The sequence below is a fragment of the Eumetopias jubatus genome, unplaced genomic scaffold (genome assembly GCF_037043125.1).
Source record: "Eumetopias jubatus isolate StellerSeaLion01/CBP00866 unplaced genomic scaffold, mEumJub1_p1.0 scaffold_1, whole genome shotgun sequence".
Classification (NCBI taxonomy): domain Eukaryota; kingdom Metazoa; phylum Chordata; class Mammalia; order Carnivora; family Otariidae; genus Eumetopias; species Eumetopias jubatus.
The window spans coordinates 150,965,072-150,983,488 of NW_028274807.1; the positions used below are offsets into that span (position 1 = coordinate 150,965,072).

The 18,417-nt window shown below is 40.2% G+C and overlaps 1 protein-coding gene across 4 annotated transcripts in view; it reads right to left on the bottom strand.

The window, feature by feature from the left end:
* The window catches only part of STAC (SH3 and cysteine rich domain), a 156,183-nt gene that overhangs the window by 22,939 nt on the left and 114,827 nt on the right, over positions 1-18,417 (bottom strand). For all 4 annotated transcript variants that reach the window (XM_028107233.1, XM_028107232.1, XM_088021442.1 and 1 more), the window contains 2 exons: positions 9,487-9,551; positions 7,414-7,502 (listed from right to left, as the gene is read on the bottom strand). In XM_028107233.1, coding sequence (XP_027963034.1) covers positions 7,414-7,502; positions 9,487-9,551 — 154 coding nt within the window. The remainder of the gene's footprint in view (positions 1-7,413; positions 7,503-9,486; positions 9,552-18,417) is intronic.

Below are 18,417 nucleotides of genomic sequence, written 5' to 3' on the forward strand. Positions count from 1 at the left end.
AATATTACAGATCTGGGTGTCTAGCTCATCTTTCCGGCCATCTCCCTCTTTCATTGTCTTTGGGCTATTTTACATATTTTCTACAACTTGTAGAAAACCAGTGATGATGCAAATGACTCTCGTCCCCAGAAATGCAAGTGAACTGTGTCTGGTGGGATGTAACCAGTTGTTGCCCCTGAGGACTGACCAGTTTGGCACGCATTTGTAAATTCACGTCAGCGCTCCTGATCGCCTACGTATGTGTGATGTTTGAATTCTCCTTTGTACCAGATGGGACATTATGCTAGTTCTCTCATTAATTAATGAGTCAAATAAAAATTCTGACATGTGTTCATTTTATATTTGTATAGACTCATGATTTTACCTTAATTTAAAAAAATTATTAGTGAACTAGAGTGACTTTTCATGAACACATTCTATAGATCACAAGCTTCCTGATCTTAAAAACAAGACTTAACAATCGTAATAAACTCTTAAGAAGGGATATGAATGGCCAAAACGGGATAAATTAATACATTGTCTCAATCTGCTGATTAGAAGGAATTGTATACACAAACAATGAATCATGGAACACTACATCAAAACTAATGATGTAATGTGTGGTGATTAACATAACAATAAAAAATTTAAAAAAAAAGGAGGAATTGTCAACCTCTTTAGAGAGCACATCCACACAGTCAATGCAAGATGAAAAGTGTGGGGTAAGAAAAAAACCAGTGGACCAGAAGTATGCCTCCCTGGGTTCCAGCCTGAGCCTCTACTTTCTCCCTGACAGTTCTTGGCCCTGGTTCTCCCAATTGGCCCCCACAAAGGTAAAGAACTATAAACTGTCTCACTGGAATATGAACTAAAACAGCTAGGTGTCCATTCACTTAGCTCTACTGAAGTTGAAGATAGTCTTTCCAGAATGAGGACTGTAATGCATGTAGTTATGAAAACATGCTCCCACCCAGGCAGTGAATTTGCACCACCTCTTTGTATTGGGGTTGATATTTGCCCCCCATCTCCTACCTCTTAAAGTCATTCTCATGTTCTGCCATTGAACCCATTCTTCCTTATCCTTTCCTTACTGGAAAGGGAGAATGACTGCTCACTAACCAAGCTGCACAGGCATCTGGATCCCCTCTTGCTGGGAGACTTGGCTTGGTTGTGATGCTACCTCTTTGCAAAGCCTTCCCTGGCCTCTCACAGCTGCTTTGATGTCTCCTTGAGGTGCTGTGGCGGCATCCTGAATTACCTCCCCGCCCATAAGACCTCACACTGAAGTGTGCTTTCTTGTCTACTCTTTTGCGCCCCCCCCACCCCCTGAGCCCGGGGACCACTTGAGCTCTTTGAGGTCAGGGCCTGCAAACTGCTCACCAAGTAGATGCTCATTCACCATGTGGTGAGCGGTGAAGAGATTCAAATCCCGAGAACAGCCACATAAGGGTTAAAATCAGTTTTAACTCAATTTCAAGTGGTGCTTTGAAAAAAATCAGAAAGAGATGAATTCAGGCCATGCCATCTCCAGAGGTTCTCGTGAATATTCGCTAATGAGACAAATGGTTGCCTGGTTTCCTTCAGACTCAACCACGGAAAAATCCGAGACTCGCTGATTCCAAGAAAGAGGCTGGCGATTCAAGAATCTAAATACTTATTTGGGATTACAAAAGAAAATAGTTTTCTTTTAAGCCCACCCCCCCCCCCCCATTTAGATGTTTGGACACACACTGAAGTGGAAACTAATTTGTATCTTAGAATTTAATAATATTGGAAAAGCAGTTCCCTCTTTCCCTCTCCTGGCTCCTAAGCATTCTTCTTCTTTCCTTTTTCTTTCCCCCTTATGAAACATGGCCATTATCATATAAATTTGTTTGGGGAGAACTAATAAAAATGAAAATGACTTAGATGTGGGAAGCCAAAATGGATTCTTTGGAATAGGCATTATATGGTCACTAGAATATGCATCTGAACCCATCAGTCTTTTACTTACTCCCCATCCTTTATTTCAGACTCCCTAAGATGTTTTAGGGGTTTGTGTTTACTTGGATTTATTTACATCTGCTGCTTATTTACATGATAAATGCCATAAAATTATTCTTATTTTTACTTTCTAAAAAGTATTTTCTTTATTTGAGAGAGAGAAAGCGAGAGAGCGAGTGCATGCACACACAGGTTTGTGGGGGGGGGTTGGGAGGGGCAGAGGGGGAGGGAGAGGGACAAGCACCCTGTGCTGAGTGTAGAGCCTACATGGGTTCCATTCTACGGCCCTGGAATCATGACCTGAGTTGAAACCAAGAGTTGTCCGTGCATGGAGGACATTAGGAGAAGAAAGGGAAGAATGAAGGGGGAGAAATCAGAGGGGGAGACGAACCATGAGAGACGATGGACTCTGAGAAACAAACTGAGGGTTCTAGAGGGTAGGGGGGTGGGGTGATGGGTTAGCCTGGCGATGGGTATTAAGGAGGGCACATACTGCATGGAGCACTGGGTGTTATACACAATGAATCATGGAACACTACATCAAAAACTAATGATGTAATGTATGGTGACTAACATAACATAATAAAATTTAAAAAAATATATTAAAAAAAAGAAATCAAGAGTCAGATGCACAACCCACTGAGCCACCCAGGTGCCACTATTCTTAATGATTTTTAAAATGCATGCTGGTGTGAATAATAAGCAAGGGCTCTAAGACTGTTTTGCAGACTTCTGAATCCAAAATCAGTGAGGATAATGAGACTGGTTACATTGTAAATGTGGAAGGCAAAAAGCTAAGCATGTGCTATCAAGCTCTTGCTAACTATGTGTGTGTGTAAGTGCATGTGCATGAATGAATGCGTATTTGAGTGTGCATGGGTGTATGAACGTGTGTGTGTGTGTGTATGTGTGTGTGTATCTGACTGTGCGCATGTGGGAGTGTTTGTGCATATGTAAGGGTCTCACCCACTGGGCTAGGAGGATGATTGGGCACACATCCTATGTGCACTCACGAGGCAGAATATATGACAACTGTGCGAGTGCTGATTATAATGGGGTTCTCTAGTTTGTATTCCAAGTAGCATTTTACAAAGCTTGGCTCATATATTAAGCTGGCCATCCATAAAGTGTAATTTTCAAAGCTCTTAAAAAATTTGGTGTTAAGGGTTATTGGTGGAAACTGTTTAAGACACTAATTTTAGAAGTTTATCTATTATACAAGCTCATTACACTCAGATGGAGGAACGGGGTGCTCTTTATTGTTATCAGACCCTAAACGGTCAGTGACAGTTCAGGGATCCTGTGCATATTGGCACCATGTCTTTCATGTCAGTGGTAAAATGTCATATACCTATAAGTCAGCAACTGCAAAATGGACTCAGAAGATGAGGGACAGGGTCTCACAGTCTCCTTTTTGCTGGACAAATTAGATGAAGTCCCACAGGATATACTCAAAGGCCAGAGAGAGCCTTTGGCTGTGTTTTTTTCCACTATTATATTCTTAGGGTAGCGTTGATGAGATCCAGAGGACTTGGAAATAAAACATATGGTGAAAAGATGCAAATTAAGAAGTTATCTAAACTACACTGGTCACCTCGCTTTGTACTGGGCACAAAATCCCACCTTTTATGTACATTATCTAGTTTAATACTTGGTCTCCCTAGGAAGGAGCAAACTGAGCCCCCCAAGAAATTACATCGTTGGCTCAAATAGATGCAGCTGGGAAGGGTCAGTGCTGGAAGGCAGACCCAGGTCTCTGTGACTCCCCAGTAGTGCTCTTTTCTGCCCTGCTGCCTTGTTCTGTTCTGCTCTCCACCCATGCTGGACAGATGGAGCATTATCCATGAGAGCTCCAGCGATTCGGGGAGGTAATGGATGACTGTATGAAGGACATTTATTTTGCACTGAAAGCCTCTGCCTTTAGACAGCACTTGGAGACCAATGATGGGACCATGGCACTTCTAAGAGGAGGACTCACTGCCCTAAGACTGAGGGGGCAGCGCCCTCGTGGCTCCTTTCTGAGGCCTACTCCTCCATTCCTCAATCGTGAGTGCTCAGTAAGGGCTTACCAGGGCTTCTTCCAAATTGTCTGAAACCCTTTGATCTACTTTTCTATCATTTCTTCTTGACAAATAATATTCATCGTAGGCTCAAGGCCCATCTCCTCCAGGAAAGAGGTCCTGGCCAAGCCCTCTGAGCTTGGTTTGCTTCCCCTTTTATCATTTCCATTATATTATCACTTACTTGACGTGCCCACTGATTGTGCATGGCAGGCCCAGCATTAGATGATTTCATCTCCATGATACTCGTGCAATCCTTCATCACGTATTCATTAAGCATCTACTATGTTTCAAGAACTGTCTTATTCTACAGGGATCTATAGGCTAGCAATGACAGATTTGTTCTTATGGAGTTTATAAGAGAGATAGAGGTTTACCAAATAATTCCAGAAATACATAAATACAAGTTGAGGGGAGTGCTTTAAAGGAAAGAAATATGGTGTCATGAAAGGAGATAACAGAGGAATTGCACCCAGATTGGGGGTATCAGGAAAGGGTGCACAGAGGAACTGAACTCTGAGTTGAGATCTGTGGAGGTCAGTAGAAAGGTCTGGATTGTTAGCTGTTGGCAGAAAAGCTTTCCCTGTTCCTGAGCAGATACCTAATGGATGCTTGGTGAAGAGATGATTCAGCCGCTCTGAGTTATAGCTATTGGCTTTGCCAGTTGGGTCTTCTTTGCCCTCAAGCTTACACTCCAAACATTCCTTGTGCTCTCACCGCCTGTGCCCTTTGCCCTGAGAACAATACTGCGTGCTCCCCTGGGTGAGAATGTAGGTGGATAAGAATGATATATATTTTTTAAAGATTTTATTTATTTATTTGACAGAGAGAGGGACAGCGAGAGCAGGAACACAAGCAGGGGAAGGGGGAGAGGGAGAAGCAGGCTTCCCGCTGAGCAGGGAGCCCGATGTGGGGCTCCACCCCAGGACCCTGGATCATGACCTGAGCCGAAGGCAGCTGCTTAACCAACTGAGCCACCCAGGTGCCCAAGAATGATATTTTGTTAAAAGGAATTTTTTTCTACCTTATGGTATGAGGATAAAAGGATAATTCACAAAGTGCTGGTTCATTCAAGGAATTATACCAAATCCCCAAAGCATTGCTTTACACATTCTAAATCAGGTGCCTGGCTTTTTAAATTGGGATCACACAATCTCTTGGCAAAAAAAAAAAAAAAAAGAAGAAAAAAGGAAAAAGTATGATTTATCACTCCAATCTTGCAGTCTATGTAACACAGGCATTTCACTCCTGGGAATGAATAGTCCTGTTTGCCTCAGAGCAGACTGTAAACGTTTGATTCGTGACCAGACAACTTGACCTTTAATGACCTGCAACTGTCTAAAGTCAGCACAAAAATTTATGACCACCATCAGGCAGCTAGACGTCATTCCTTAGTACCATAACCACATCCTATATTTCTCTGGAATTGTTCCTTTCATACGCTGACTTCAGAGTAACTTTCTGGTATAAAATGGTGGGACTGACACACTGGGAAGCTGTTCCGGTTTAAATTCTAGCTATAATGACGGTCTCAGGAAGGACATGACAAACGGTGTTTACTGCAATGTGAACAGATACCACCCTTGTCTTCCTCAGCGGAGAGCTGACTGTGGACAGTCAGCTCAAGGCAAGGCAGCCCCCAGCAATGACTCCCAGGCAGGCTCCAACCTCTAGGGCCAGTTCTATCTCTGATAAAACAGATCTTCCCTTGGTAAACGCCGTCACCTCCTCCTGCACTGACGCCAGACTGTTCGGGTCTGTTTATAGCTCCAGCCAGTGAGTTCAGCATGGCGATGCTTACTCAATGATGGAGAAAACTCAGATTATAAGAGCCTACTTGTCTGAACAAATCCCAGACGCCAGGACTCAGGCCCTAAACTCTGCTCTGGAAAGACCCAAGAATCACTTGGAAGAAGATGGCAAATGAATACTGAAACCAAGCTGACCTTGGGTACAAGCCAGACTCTGTCAGGGTACACACATCGGCTATGAAGTCTTGCTGGATGAGGGGCAGCCGCGCTGCCGGGCTTGAACTCATGGCACATGGAACCTGGGAAAGGGGGGCTAACTGGAGACATTTTGGTAGTTCTTTCCTTGTATGGGGCTTTGGGTAAAGTGAAAGAGGAGAGGCAGATTTCACTGAAGTGGGAAACCACATTCAGGCAAGTGAGAGAGGGACCATGCCTGGGAAATGGCACAGTCTGAGGAGGAGAAGCCCAGAGAGCTTCAGGGTTGAGAGACAACACCTTCCAGAAGCCATGTGAAGGCAGTGACTGGCAACTGGTAACTAGGCCTCCATGATATTCAGACAAGTGGAGTCCCCCTCAAAATGGAGGCTATATCCCTAATGCTCTGGCCTTTCAATAGTTTTCAGTGCTACTTTAGCTCTCTGTTCTCTTCAGAAGAGGAAAGAACCGATCTCTGAGGGAACATCTGACTAGAAAAGCAGCCCCTTCTTTCCTGCTCCAGGGCTAAAAAACACCAAACCCTTATGTTTTGGGGTCATGCATGGAGGAAAGGAATAAAGCATTTTCTCTGAGATAGGCCAGTGAACACCACATTATAAAAATTGTAATAACTATCAGTTACTGAGTATTTACGATGACAAGGAACTGTGCTATATGCTTAATAAACATTACTCATTTCATCCTCAAAAATACCTCAGGGTGAAGAGGTCATTGTTATTATTTTATAAGTAAGGAAATCAGAGCAATGAAATGTTTATACATTGCTTAAGGTCACGTAACAAGTAGCATGTGAACTCAGTGCTGACTCCAGCTTCACTATCCCTGAAGCAGGAGTAACCTAAACTGTGTTCGGATTGCTCAAGGGTCCCAAAGCTCACCTTATCCTCCCCTGTGTTTCAGGTACCATGAAGTGGGATGGATCCTGAAACAAAAGCACAGCTCAGGGTGGGCAGCAGTGGGGAGCTGCCAGAATAAACGAACGGTTTTAGTTTGATCCTTTAATCCCTGTCAATTTGGCCATTAAAGACAATTGATTTTGATTCCCTATTAGACCCCACAGGATGCCAAGTGCATTCGATGCTCAAGCTTCATGCAAACACCCATTGGCGGTTTGGCTGATGATGCACTAAGTGTGCTCCTTAAAGTGGGGTCCCTGATCAGCAGCATCAGAACCTCCTGCTGACCACTTAGAAATGCAAATTCTCAAGCCTAACCCCCCAGATCTGCAGAATCAGAAACTGCAGGGATAGGGCCCAGTAATCTGCCTGCTCACCAGCCCGGCAGGTCACTGGATGCTCGCTCACCTGTGAGAATCACTGCTGTATAGCATTAGGAGGTAGCACTAATTGAATTCTTTTTTTGACATGAAAAACACTTGCTTTAAATAGTCTTTCTTTCTTTTTTCTTAAAAAAATTTTTTTTACCTCATTTCCAAATCTTCATTCTCCTGTGGTACAAATTTGTACAAGGCAACATAGGTGTTCATCTGTAATGGTTCTTTGGAAAGAGATCCCTGGAAGATAAAATAAAAGACGAAGGAGGAAAACAGAAAATGAATTAAGTGAATGCAATGTAATTCTAGGGTATGGATCATGAGTGCTAAAATATTTAACTATTATTCTAGGCTTTGTTTCAACCGTAGGTTTATTTTCAATTTCTTAGCTAAGTTTGATTTCATTAGAAACCACAACCAATTATGTAGAAATCTGTCAGAAATAACTACGAATTCTTCAAATAAATTTTTTCTTTGCTACAGTTGTTCATGAAAGGTGACAGGCTTGGCCCCAAGAATGGGAATATTCGCGCTATAGAAATAGGGACATATGAATAGTAAACAACTTCCACTTCCTAAAATTGACTTTTTATCAGTTGGCCTAAAATTTGGTATCTAGCCTATCAAAGAGACTCCGGTATAGTCAGGGGCAATTAGTTCAAGCAGGTTGTGAAAAAAGCATAGTTTTTGACATCAGACCAATTTAGTTTCTATCAAAGAAGCACCATCTCCTGACCATGAAACCTTGCAATAATGGTAATAAGAGCTACCATTTTTGATAGCTTACTGTGTGTGCCAGGCATTATGTTACACGCATTAGCACACTTGAACCTCACAACAGCCCCCCATTGTTGTCCTCAATTTATAGCTTATCCAAGAGTCTTATAAGTGTTATATAAATATTACCCATTATTATTATCCAAATATATGTCAATGCTATATAAATGTTTTCACTTTGTAATATATAATAAACACAAATTATATAACATACCAAATATATTGTATAATATTACTATTTTATAATACACAATATAACATAGGCAATATATACACATATCATTATTTAACACGTTATATATGTGTATGTAAAATTATATATACAATATATAATTGTATTATATATTTAAATACATAATAATATGATAAACATATACTATATAAGACATAAAGAAAAGTTGTGAACAACTTTGACTCACTCTGCTACCCAAAGCTCAAGTACCTTATGTTTTTTTTTTAAGATTTATTTATTTATTTTAAGACTGAGAATGAGAGAGAGAGAGAGAGAGCACATGCGAGGGGGGAGGGTTAGAGGGAGAAGCAGGCTCCTCGCTGAGCAGGGAGCCCAATGCGGGACTCGATCCCGGAACTCCAGGATCATGACCTGAGCCGAAGGCAGTTGCTTAACCAACTGAGCCACCCAGGCGCCCTCAAGTACCTTATGTTATATACTTCTGTCCCAGTCTATCTTGTTCTAATGATATGGATAGGTATTTATAATTGTATAATTATATATAAATGGCATAAAATATAATAAATATATACTTCCATACTATAAAATATGATAATAGATTATGTAATTATGTAATTTACACACCTTACATTGTATATCAATTTGTATATAACATATACAATGGTAACAAAAAGTATACAATACAATACTTATCCTTCTTACCTTTGATGCACTGTGAGAGTTTATTCTGTTCTAGGACCTACTAACTTGATTTCATAACCCACTTACGTAGTGACCTACAATGTGATCTAAGGACCCTGCCTGGTCTGTCTTCTGCGACATCTGTGAAAATTAATAGAGGGAATTCTCACTAAAATGGAGTCAGGAGGTTGGGCAGGGGGAGCTCTTATGCCCTATTACTCGTAGTAGTCTGTTTAGACCTTGCTCTGGACACTACTTTAGCCACTACTTTACTATCCCAGCAGGAGGAGGGAAGGCCAACGGCTCAGCCAATGAAAGACAGACTCAGCTCAGCCAATGAAAATCCACTATATTTAGCACGCCTAGTTTCCTTCAATGGACTTTTTGTTTATAACAGTCTCCCCCATTTTTCCCCTCTCCTCTATAAAACAGCTTTTCCCTTCTTTGCTTGGTAGGATTGCCTATGGTTTTGCCTTAGCTTACTTGTCCTGCATTGACATTTTCTGCTGTTTCTGAATAAACCTATATTTTGCCGGTAAAACAATTTTTTAAGGTTAACACAGTGATAAATACCTGTTGGTTTATGTTCTTCGCTTGGTGTCTGAAATCGTCAGTGCCATTTTCTGGATAAGTAAATACTGAAGGAGACAAGAAAAAGCAGGTGCTATTTATGAATCCAGTCACCATGTTTTGGAATCATGCCTGGAAGATGTGGCTTTATGTATTCCCTGTTCCCTAGCTTCTACTTTCCTCCTCACTGCCTTTTCCTCATCTTAGTGACACAGCTTTCATGTCATCTTCCACGTGAGGCTTCCCCTGCGCCCCCAGGTGGCATTCCGCACCACCTCCTCTGCATGCCCACACCCTTGTCCACGCCTCCAGCGAGCATGCATCCTCCTGAATACTTGGCAATTGTGTTCACAAGTTGGCCTTATTTGGCAGCGCATTTCATTCATCTTTGAAACAATGTTATTCATCTGTTGAATGTATCAAATCATTTGTTAATGGAACAGCGAATGAGGGATGGCCTAATTGTATTTGAATGACCTTTTCTAAATACCAGATTCTTTTATCTATTTTCAATATCTTGATTCCAGTTTCTTGATATCTATATTCTATTTTGCACATTAAAGCTTTAGTTTTTTTTTTTTAAGGTTTATTTATTTGAGAGGGGGGCGGAAAGGGCAGAGGAAGAGGGAAAGACAATCTCAAGCCGACTCCGCACTGAGTGCTGAGTGCAGAGCCCCATGTGGGGCTGATCTCACCACCCTGATATCATTACCTGTGTCCAAATGGAATGGACTGAGTCACCCAGACGCCCCTAAAGCTTTAGTTTTAAACTTCAAAATATTTTCTGGATCACTTATTGTCAATGCATTGGGACTATTATTCACAATAGAAAACAAATAGTGGTTTCTCATTTAGTTTGTTTTGAAATACGTAATTCTCTTCCTTTTGCATTTAAGCAGCCACTCTGTGGTCTTTAATAAAGAACAAAGCTTCCCCAAATGGGCAGGAGTTTTCACTGTCCACATGCACAGCTGGGGGAGATCCCTGATGGGTACTGGGGGGCTCTGCCTTAGCTAGTTCAGTCGGCCACATTCACCCCAGTGACCAACGTGACAGCCTTATTCTCACCACGTGTATCTGCCTCAAACAGAAATGTGGCAAGTGTTTCCAAGTTTGTACAATAGAGTTTTGGTGTCTAACCTACCAGTTAGATGACTTGACATTTAAAAAGAACACATTGCTGCTTTCTTCTTCCCTTTGATCTCCCTTCAGATTATAAGGAAATAGCAGTAAAGGAGGAGAAACGCACCACAGAAAAGTCTGTAACCTATTTCAGTTACTGCATTGACATCTCCACTGTCCTTAAAATGAACTCAATAACTGTGATGCAGAAAACATGCTTCAGAACAAGAGCCTCTGTAAACGTACTGATGCTCAGTAAACATCTATTCTCCACAGTTTATAGTTCCAGAGCCTGTGCATGAAATTCCATGATTCCTTGGAAGCCTAGGCATAAATATGCAGTCATTGGAGGAACTCTGGTTTGTAGGTAAGTGGAAAATGATCCTATGGGCCCTGTCTGCCTCAGTATCTGGCTACTCACCTTACTAATTTGAACTGAGTGGAGGCCAATGATACTCTTCTTTGGGATTATGTGATTCCCTAAGAGCTTGGTGTAAATATTTGATCGCATAAGTATATAAAACTGGATACTTCTAAAAGAATATTGAATATCTGCAGGAAAAACATAGAAAATGTTCCTAGAAAATTCTTGATTGGAGTTAAAAAGGGAGACTTCATAGGCTACATATCAGTTTGAACTGATTTTACAATTTTGCAATTTCACATTTTAAGCTTTTTATTGAATATCCATTAGCCATCTGGTTCAAAATATGTACCAGTTTTGTGAACTATGCTGAAAATTATTTGAAGTGACTCCAAATGTATTTTTAACTATATGACTGAAAGTAGACCACTGTGGAAAAAAAAAAAAAGATTTAAAAGCCCATTCCTATGGGCTATTTCTAAGACTTTGATTTGAGGGAAAAAGAGTAAGGAAAGGTAACTATTTTACTACAAATATATCATATACTCTTTCTGTTTGGTGCTTTAAATTTGTTTTATTAAAAATTATTAGGTTGCTGATTTCACTCAGGACAATAGCCAGTGATTTTCCTTTCTCAAGCTGCCTTCAATTGGTTTTGAGGTCAGTATTAGACTAGCCTCATAAACTAAGTTAAAGAATATAGCAGCCGTTTTTCCCTGCAACTTTTTCATTTTCCTGAAAAAGCTTACATAATCTGGGAATTTTCCATTCCTTAAATATTTGGTTGAGTTTACTTTTTAAAAGTTGTCTGGGCCTGGTATTTTTGCTGTGCAAAATTTAAAATATTGATTCATTTTCTATTATGACTAGAAGCAAATTTAAGTTCTCAGGTTTTCTATTTCTTCCTGAGTCAGATTTTGGTCATCGATCTTTTTCTTGGTATGTGTCCATTCAAAAAAGTTTTAAAATTTATTGGCATGAAATTGGTCATGAGATTCTTTTATTTTCCTTTCAATCTCTGTCATAGTCATCCCTTTTCATTATTGCCTTTTGCTTCATTTCTTTTATTCTTAAAAACATTGTTAGTGATTGTAGGGATGTCTGGGTGGCTCAGTTGCTTAAGCAACCCAACGCTTGAATTCAGTCCAGGTCATGATCTCAGCGTCATGAGAATGAGCCCCTTGTTGGGTTCTGCTCTGGGTGTGGAGTCTGCTTAAGATTCTCTTTCTCTCCCGGGGTGCCTGGGTGGCTCAGTGGTTAAGCGTCTGCTTTCGGTTCAGGTCATGATCCTGGGGTCCTGGAATCAAGCCCCACATCAGGCTCCCTGTTCAGGGGGAAGCTTGCTTCTCCCACTCTCACTCCCCCTGCTGTGTTCCCTCTTTTGCTGTGTTTCTCTCTGTCAAATAAATAAATAAAATCTTAAAAAAAAACTTAAAAAAAAAAGATTCTCTCCTAGCTCGTGCTCTCTCTCTCTCTCAAAAAAAAAAAATTCTTAGTGATTTTGAGTTTTCTTTATTTCTTTTATTAAAGATTATTTATGAGAGAGAGAGAGACACTCATGTGAGTGGGGGAGGGCAGAGGGTGAGGGAATCTTCAAGCAGACTCTGCACTGAGTGGGGAGCTTGACGTGGGGCTTAATCTCAGTACCCTGAGATCATGACCTTTTTATTGCCTTCCTACTGCTTTTTGGGGGCTTATTCTATTTCTCTTTTTTGACTTCTCAAATATGATGCTTAGGTTATTACTTTTTGGGCTTTTTATTTTTTAATATAATACTTTTATTTATTTTTTAAAGATTTTATTTGTTTATTTGAGAGAGAGTGAGCACATGAGCAGGGGGAGGGGCAGGGGGAGAGGGAGAAACAGACTCCTGGCTCAGTGGGAAGCCTGATGTGGGGCTTGATCCCAGGACCCCAGGATCACGACCTGAGCCAAAGTCAGATGCTCAACTGACTGAGCCACCCAGGTGCCCATAGAATACTTTTAAAGCAAAATATTCTAGTCTCAATTTAGCTATATCCCACAAATTTTGATCTGTAGTGTTTTCATTATGACTTATTTTAAGTATATTCCAATTTTTATCATAAATTCTTTTTTGACACATGAGCTTTTTGAATGTATGTTTTAATTTTCAAAATGATGGGTTCTCCTATAACTTTTGGTGATTGGTTTCTATCTTATTTGCATTATAGTCAGAAAGGCGTGTTCTCTATAATATTAATTCTGTGGAAATTTATGAAGCTTTCTTTATGGTCTAGCAGGTGATCAATTTTTATAATTGTTCCGTGTCCTTAAAAAGAATGTGAATTCTCCATTTGTTAGATGGAGTGCCCTTTTTAAGTCAATTAGACTAGGATTGTCAAATGTGTCCTCAGATTCTCTAAATACTGAATCTTCAATGACTTGAGAGTCATGTTAAAACCTCTCACTATGAAGGGGACTGTCAATTTCCCCAATGCTTCTGTCAATTGCTCCTTGAGTTCCTGTCACTTTAGGGCTATATAAGTAGACACAAGTTTAGAATTTATATCTTCTGATGAAGTGGATATGATCATGTAATGATGCTTTTTTTTCCTCTAGTAATGCTTTTCTGATTTTAATGCCCATTTTTTCATACATTAATACAGCTATACAATCTTTCTTTTGTCTTTTAAAATATATGTATTTTTTTTACTTTTAAACTTTTTATATCCTCATGTTTTAGATTGTTATAAATAGTCATTTAAACAATCCAGTGTGTAAAGCTCTTTTATCTAGGGCTTAGTTAATTTACATTAATTTTGATTACTGATAAATTGGGATTCTCTTCTAGCATTTTATTTTGTATTTTCTATTTGTCTCAAATTTTCTATGCTTTTTCTTCTACTTCTGTGCCCTCTCCCCTTTCTTCCTTTTAGGTTATATGGCTAAAGCTATTTTTTAATCTTCTAGTGGTTAGTCTAAAAATTTTATGAGGTATATTTAACTTAACAAAATCTAAAGTGAAAGAATATCTTTAATTTCCTTCCAGTTAATATGAAAATCTTTGAATGCCCATTTCTTACTTAAATACCCAGTATTTCAGTTAGTGTTTTATTAACAACTTTTTGCTAACATCGTTATGTTTTTATGTAGCCAATGTTCACTTGGTTCTTTCTTCATGCTTCATTCCTTGCTCCTCAGTCCTTCCTCTGAGGTCACATTTTCTTCTCTGAACTACATCATTTTGAAATTTCTTGAGTGGATCTTTCTTCACTGCACTGTAGACACAGTGTTGGTCTGAATATATATCTTTGAAAGAGTTTTACTTTTGCTCCATTTACAGTTCTATCTTAAGAGTTACTTTTCTTTTGGATTACTGAAGATATTGTTCTACTGTTACTTGGTTCTATTGTCACTTACAAGAAAGAGTTGTCTGTCTAGTTTTCATTCCTCTGCAGGTAATCTGTCTTTCAGTCTGCATTTAACATTTGTAATTCTGGAGTTTTGCTAAGATGGGTCTAGGTATAAATTTCTGAATTTGAGGAATGGTGTCTTTAATAAATTTTGAAACATATTAGCTACTATCTTCTTGAATATTGTCTCTCTCCCATTCTCTCATTATGTACCTTTTAAGTGTCAATTAGATGCATGTTGGACTTTCCTGCTCATCTTCTGTGTCTCTTTCAAGTCATGAATTCTACTGGTTTGTCTCCCTGGCTCTACAGTAAGAAATTTCTTTGCCTGTGTATTCCACGCCACTAATTCTCTCTTCAGCTATATCTAATACGCTATTAAATCCAACAAGCAAATTTCTTCTTCTTTTTTTAATTTCTAAAAGTTCTGTTTGGTTTTCTTAAAATTTGCCTGTTCAACTTTGATAGTGTCTTACTCTTTTGTTGTATATTCTAGTCCATTTTTTTATATCTTTAAATCTATATAACTATATAGTTAGGTATTTCCTTTTTTTAAGATTTTGTTTATTTCTTTGACAGAGAGAGAGAGCACAAGCAGAGGGCAGAGGGAGAGGGAGAAGGAAACTCCCTGCTGAGCAGGGAGCCTGATGTGGGACTCAGTCCCAGGACCCTGGGATCATGACCTGAGCTGAAGGCAGATGCTTAATTGACAGCCACCCAGGCATCCCTAGTAAGATATTTCTTTATTTGATAATTCCAACATATATAGTCTCTGAAGTCTGATCATAAAAAAGGTGGTTTTGGCTAACTCTTACACATGGTAGCTCATTTTCTCATGTATTTGGTGTATTTCAATTTTTAGCTCATGTCCTTTGGAAGTTCATTTGTGGAAACTTCTGAGGTCTAGGTTTAAATTATCTTCCTCCAGAGGCCATTTGTATTACTTCTGCCAAATGTCTGTGCATTTATCCAACCAGGCCACTTTAAATAAATTCAACTAAAATTTTAAATTATTTTACTTTGTCCATGGAGGTAGTATGAATTCAGGCCCTAAACCAAAGTAAGAAGAGTTTCTTCCCTCCTTTGTTTTCTCTTTTTCTTCCTTCCTGCTCTTATTCCATTTCTTTCTTTACTTCCCCACGATATAGCATTTTTCTTTACTAAATTCCTCTGCAGGGCATTCTTTTTTCCTAGTGCTACTAAGGGTGCCTTTTGGGGTATCAGCATTTTCCCAAAGGGCCTCTCATCGAACCTATTACTCTGCCTGCTCACCAGGTCTTGCTCCCTATTGACCATATAAGGAGCTTATTCTTCCCCAATCTGAGGCCCCAGGATGTGCAGAATAAACAATAGGCTTCACCTGCTTATGTCTCTGGATTCATGCTTTATTGTCATTTCTAGACTCTAAGGAATTGCCTTATTTTGCTGCCAGCTCAGCCACGCATTAACTGGAGCTTTCTTTTTAATTCTTTTTCCCAGAAATTTTAGGTGTGCTAAAGTGGAAAAAAATTTCTCTAAACATCCAGCCCCCCACATAGCTGGAAAGAGAGTCCTCTATGCTTTTAAAAAGACCTTTACCTGCTCTAGATATGAGATATCTAGATACTAGGGTATCTGTCAAAGAAGGCATTAAAATATTTGCTTCCTTTTCTGGGTGACAAATCAAAATGTGAGATATAAAATCAGTGCATGTTAAAGTCAAGGATAAATTTTCCAAATCTGAGCTTGCTTTTTTCCTTTCTGGGCAAAATTTCTTTGCTTCAGTGAAAAGTAAGGTATCATTGGGCTTTGTAATATCCTCCAATGGATGTGATTAACCCAGTTCTTTTTGAAGAATATTTCTAGGAATTTGTCTTACTTATGTTCTCTTCCCTCTGCTTCTCTTCCAGGAAATTTAGAATCACATAGGAGTCATACTGAAATGCAATTATTGAAGGCAGCCAATAACGTCATTATTTGGCATTTTGAGCTGAAATAGGCAGCCTAGATTTTACTTCTCCCTTTGCTCATCACATTGCTTCAAGTGGAGTTTCTGGCCAAAGGTGAAGACAGCAACTCTCCCCTCTGTATTTCTGATGCATCCACAAATAGTGTTGAAAACAACAACCAGAAACAGTCAGACCTGCCCAACATCTTTCATGAGAGAGAAAACAGAGACTGCACGCTTGGTAAGAAAGAAAGGAGTATGAATTGTAACCTCCCAGGGTGCCTTTGGAAATCTTCCTCAAGATTTTGACATGACACTTGGCTGGCAGAAACACCTGTATGCACTGTGTAATTTTTAGAACATAAATGAAATGTGTCATGCAGAACAGCTTGTGACTGGAAGCCAAGTGCTGCTTATGAAAAGCCAGCACCCTCCATGCCATGACTGTGGGGAGACCAATGGGAGCCTGGACACACAAGCAGGGTGTTTTCTCTGCGTTGTTTCCCAAATTGCACAGACAAGGGATTAAATCCATTCAGAAGAACATGTTTTGAAGCAAACTGCTGCATAATTAATCCCTCCAGCTTCCAAGGGTGCATTGTAAAGAAAGCTATTGCTGATCAGAGGGATAGTTAATAGATCCCCAAAGCTTTACAGAGATAAGTTTATTGCTTGCTAAGTTCTTTCAACAGATTTCTTTGAATTAGGCTCTAAAAATGCCTCTTAACCTAAAAGAAATGGCAAATATTCAACTTTGTGTCTTTGAGTGTATTACATCTTGCCTTAGTTTCCTTATCCACACAGTATGTGTTTGTGTGTGTATGTATGGGTGTTGTGTGTATTGGAGGGGAGGGAGTTGGACTAGAGGACTTCTCATCCTGCTTCTTGAACTTTAATAAGATTAATATTCAAATTATGATTCTGCAGTTCTGGAAAGGCCTGAGGTTCTGCATTTCTATCAGCCTCTCTAGTGATGTCCAGGCTGCTGGTCCATGGGGCACACTTGAGAGTGGGGAGGCTCTAGGTTGCGCCTTTGACACTTGATGACCTCATGATGAGTTTATTACAAGCCAACATGCTTCACTTGATGATTCTCAAATATAACTCCTTCACATAAAAACTTACCGAAGACCACTTTCTGAGTAAAGAAATCTCCAGGGCAAACAGAGACCTTAACTACTTAGGAAGGGGTGAGCAAGAGCACCAATACGCTGGTTGGGATGCCTGAGGCAGAGAGGTAATTGGTGGGCACACGCTGGGAATGATTTTGAAGAGCAGAAAGTAAGATTTACTGACAGATTGGCTACAAGATGTGAGAAGAAGTGGGGAGTGAAGTCTGATGCCAAAAGTTCTGACCTGGAGTAAGATTGACTAGCAGAACGGAGTTCCTATTTACTGAGCAGGGACAAACGGGGAAGAGCCGGTTGGGGTGGGTGGGTGGGTGAGTGAATCAAGAGTCCAGTTTGGGTGTGTTAACTTCACGATGCCTGCTCCGCATTCAGATGGTCATGTCCAGTGGGCGGTAGGCATCTGGAGGCAGCAGAGGGGACTGAAGTTTCAGATTCATCAATGTATGGATAGTATTTACATTCATTATTTCATTTAATGATCACAGGACCTTATGGATTCGGTATTATCACTATCTTCATTTCAGAGATGAGGAGATTGGGGCAGAGAGACCAGGTCATTGCTTTGAGGCCACATGACCACTGAGTGAAGTCCAGTGGTCAGCCTCCAGAGCAAGGAGGGGCTGAGGACCAAATATATCCATGCAGTTAGTGATGAGCAGACCATCAGCAATTTGGTGAGACATGTCAGGGAAGGATGCAGGCAGAAGTCAGACACAGAGGACAGAGCAGCTGACCAGACTTGAAGTGTTAACATGAAGGTCTGGCTTAATACCCGTGTCTGGTGAGTTTGTGCTCAGAAGCTGAAGAATTCTGGCCAAATTCAGTTGCCGTATCTGTGGTGTTAGACAGACTTGGGCTGGGTGGCCCTGCAGCATTACTGCCCTGCTGTGAGGTTCCCCTGGTGACCAGCACTCTAATTTGTCTCTAATGACACTGCTAAGTGCTCAGTGAATGTTTGCATTGATCTGAAAGTGCAGTTTTCTCTATATGATGCCAAAGAATCTTTAGCCTAGCAGT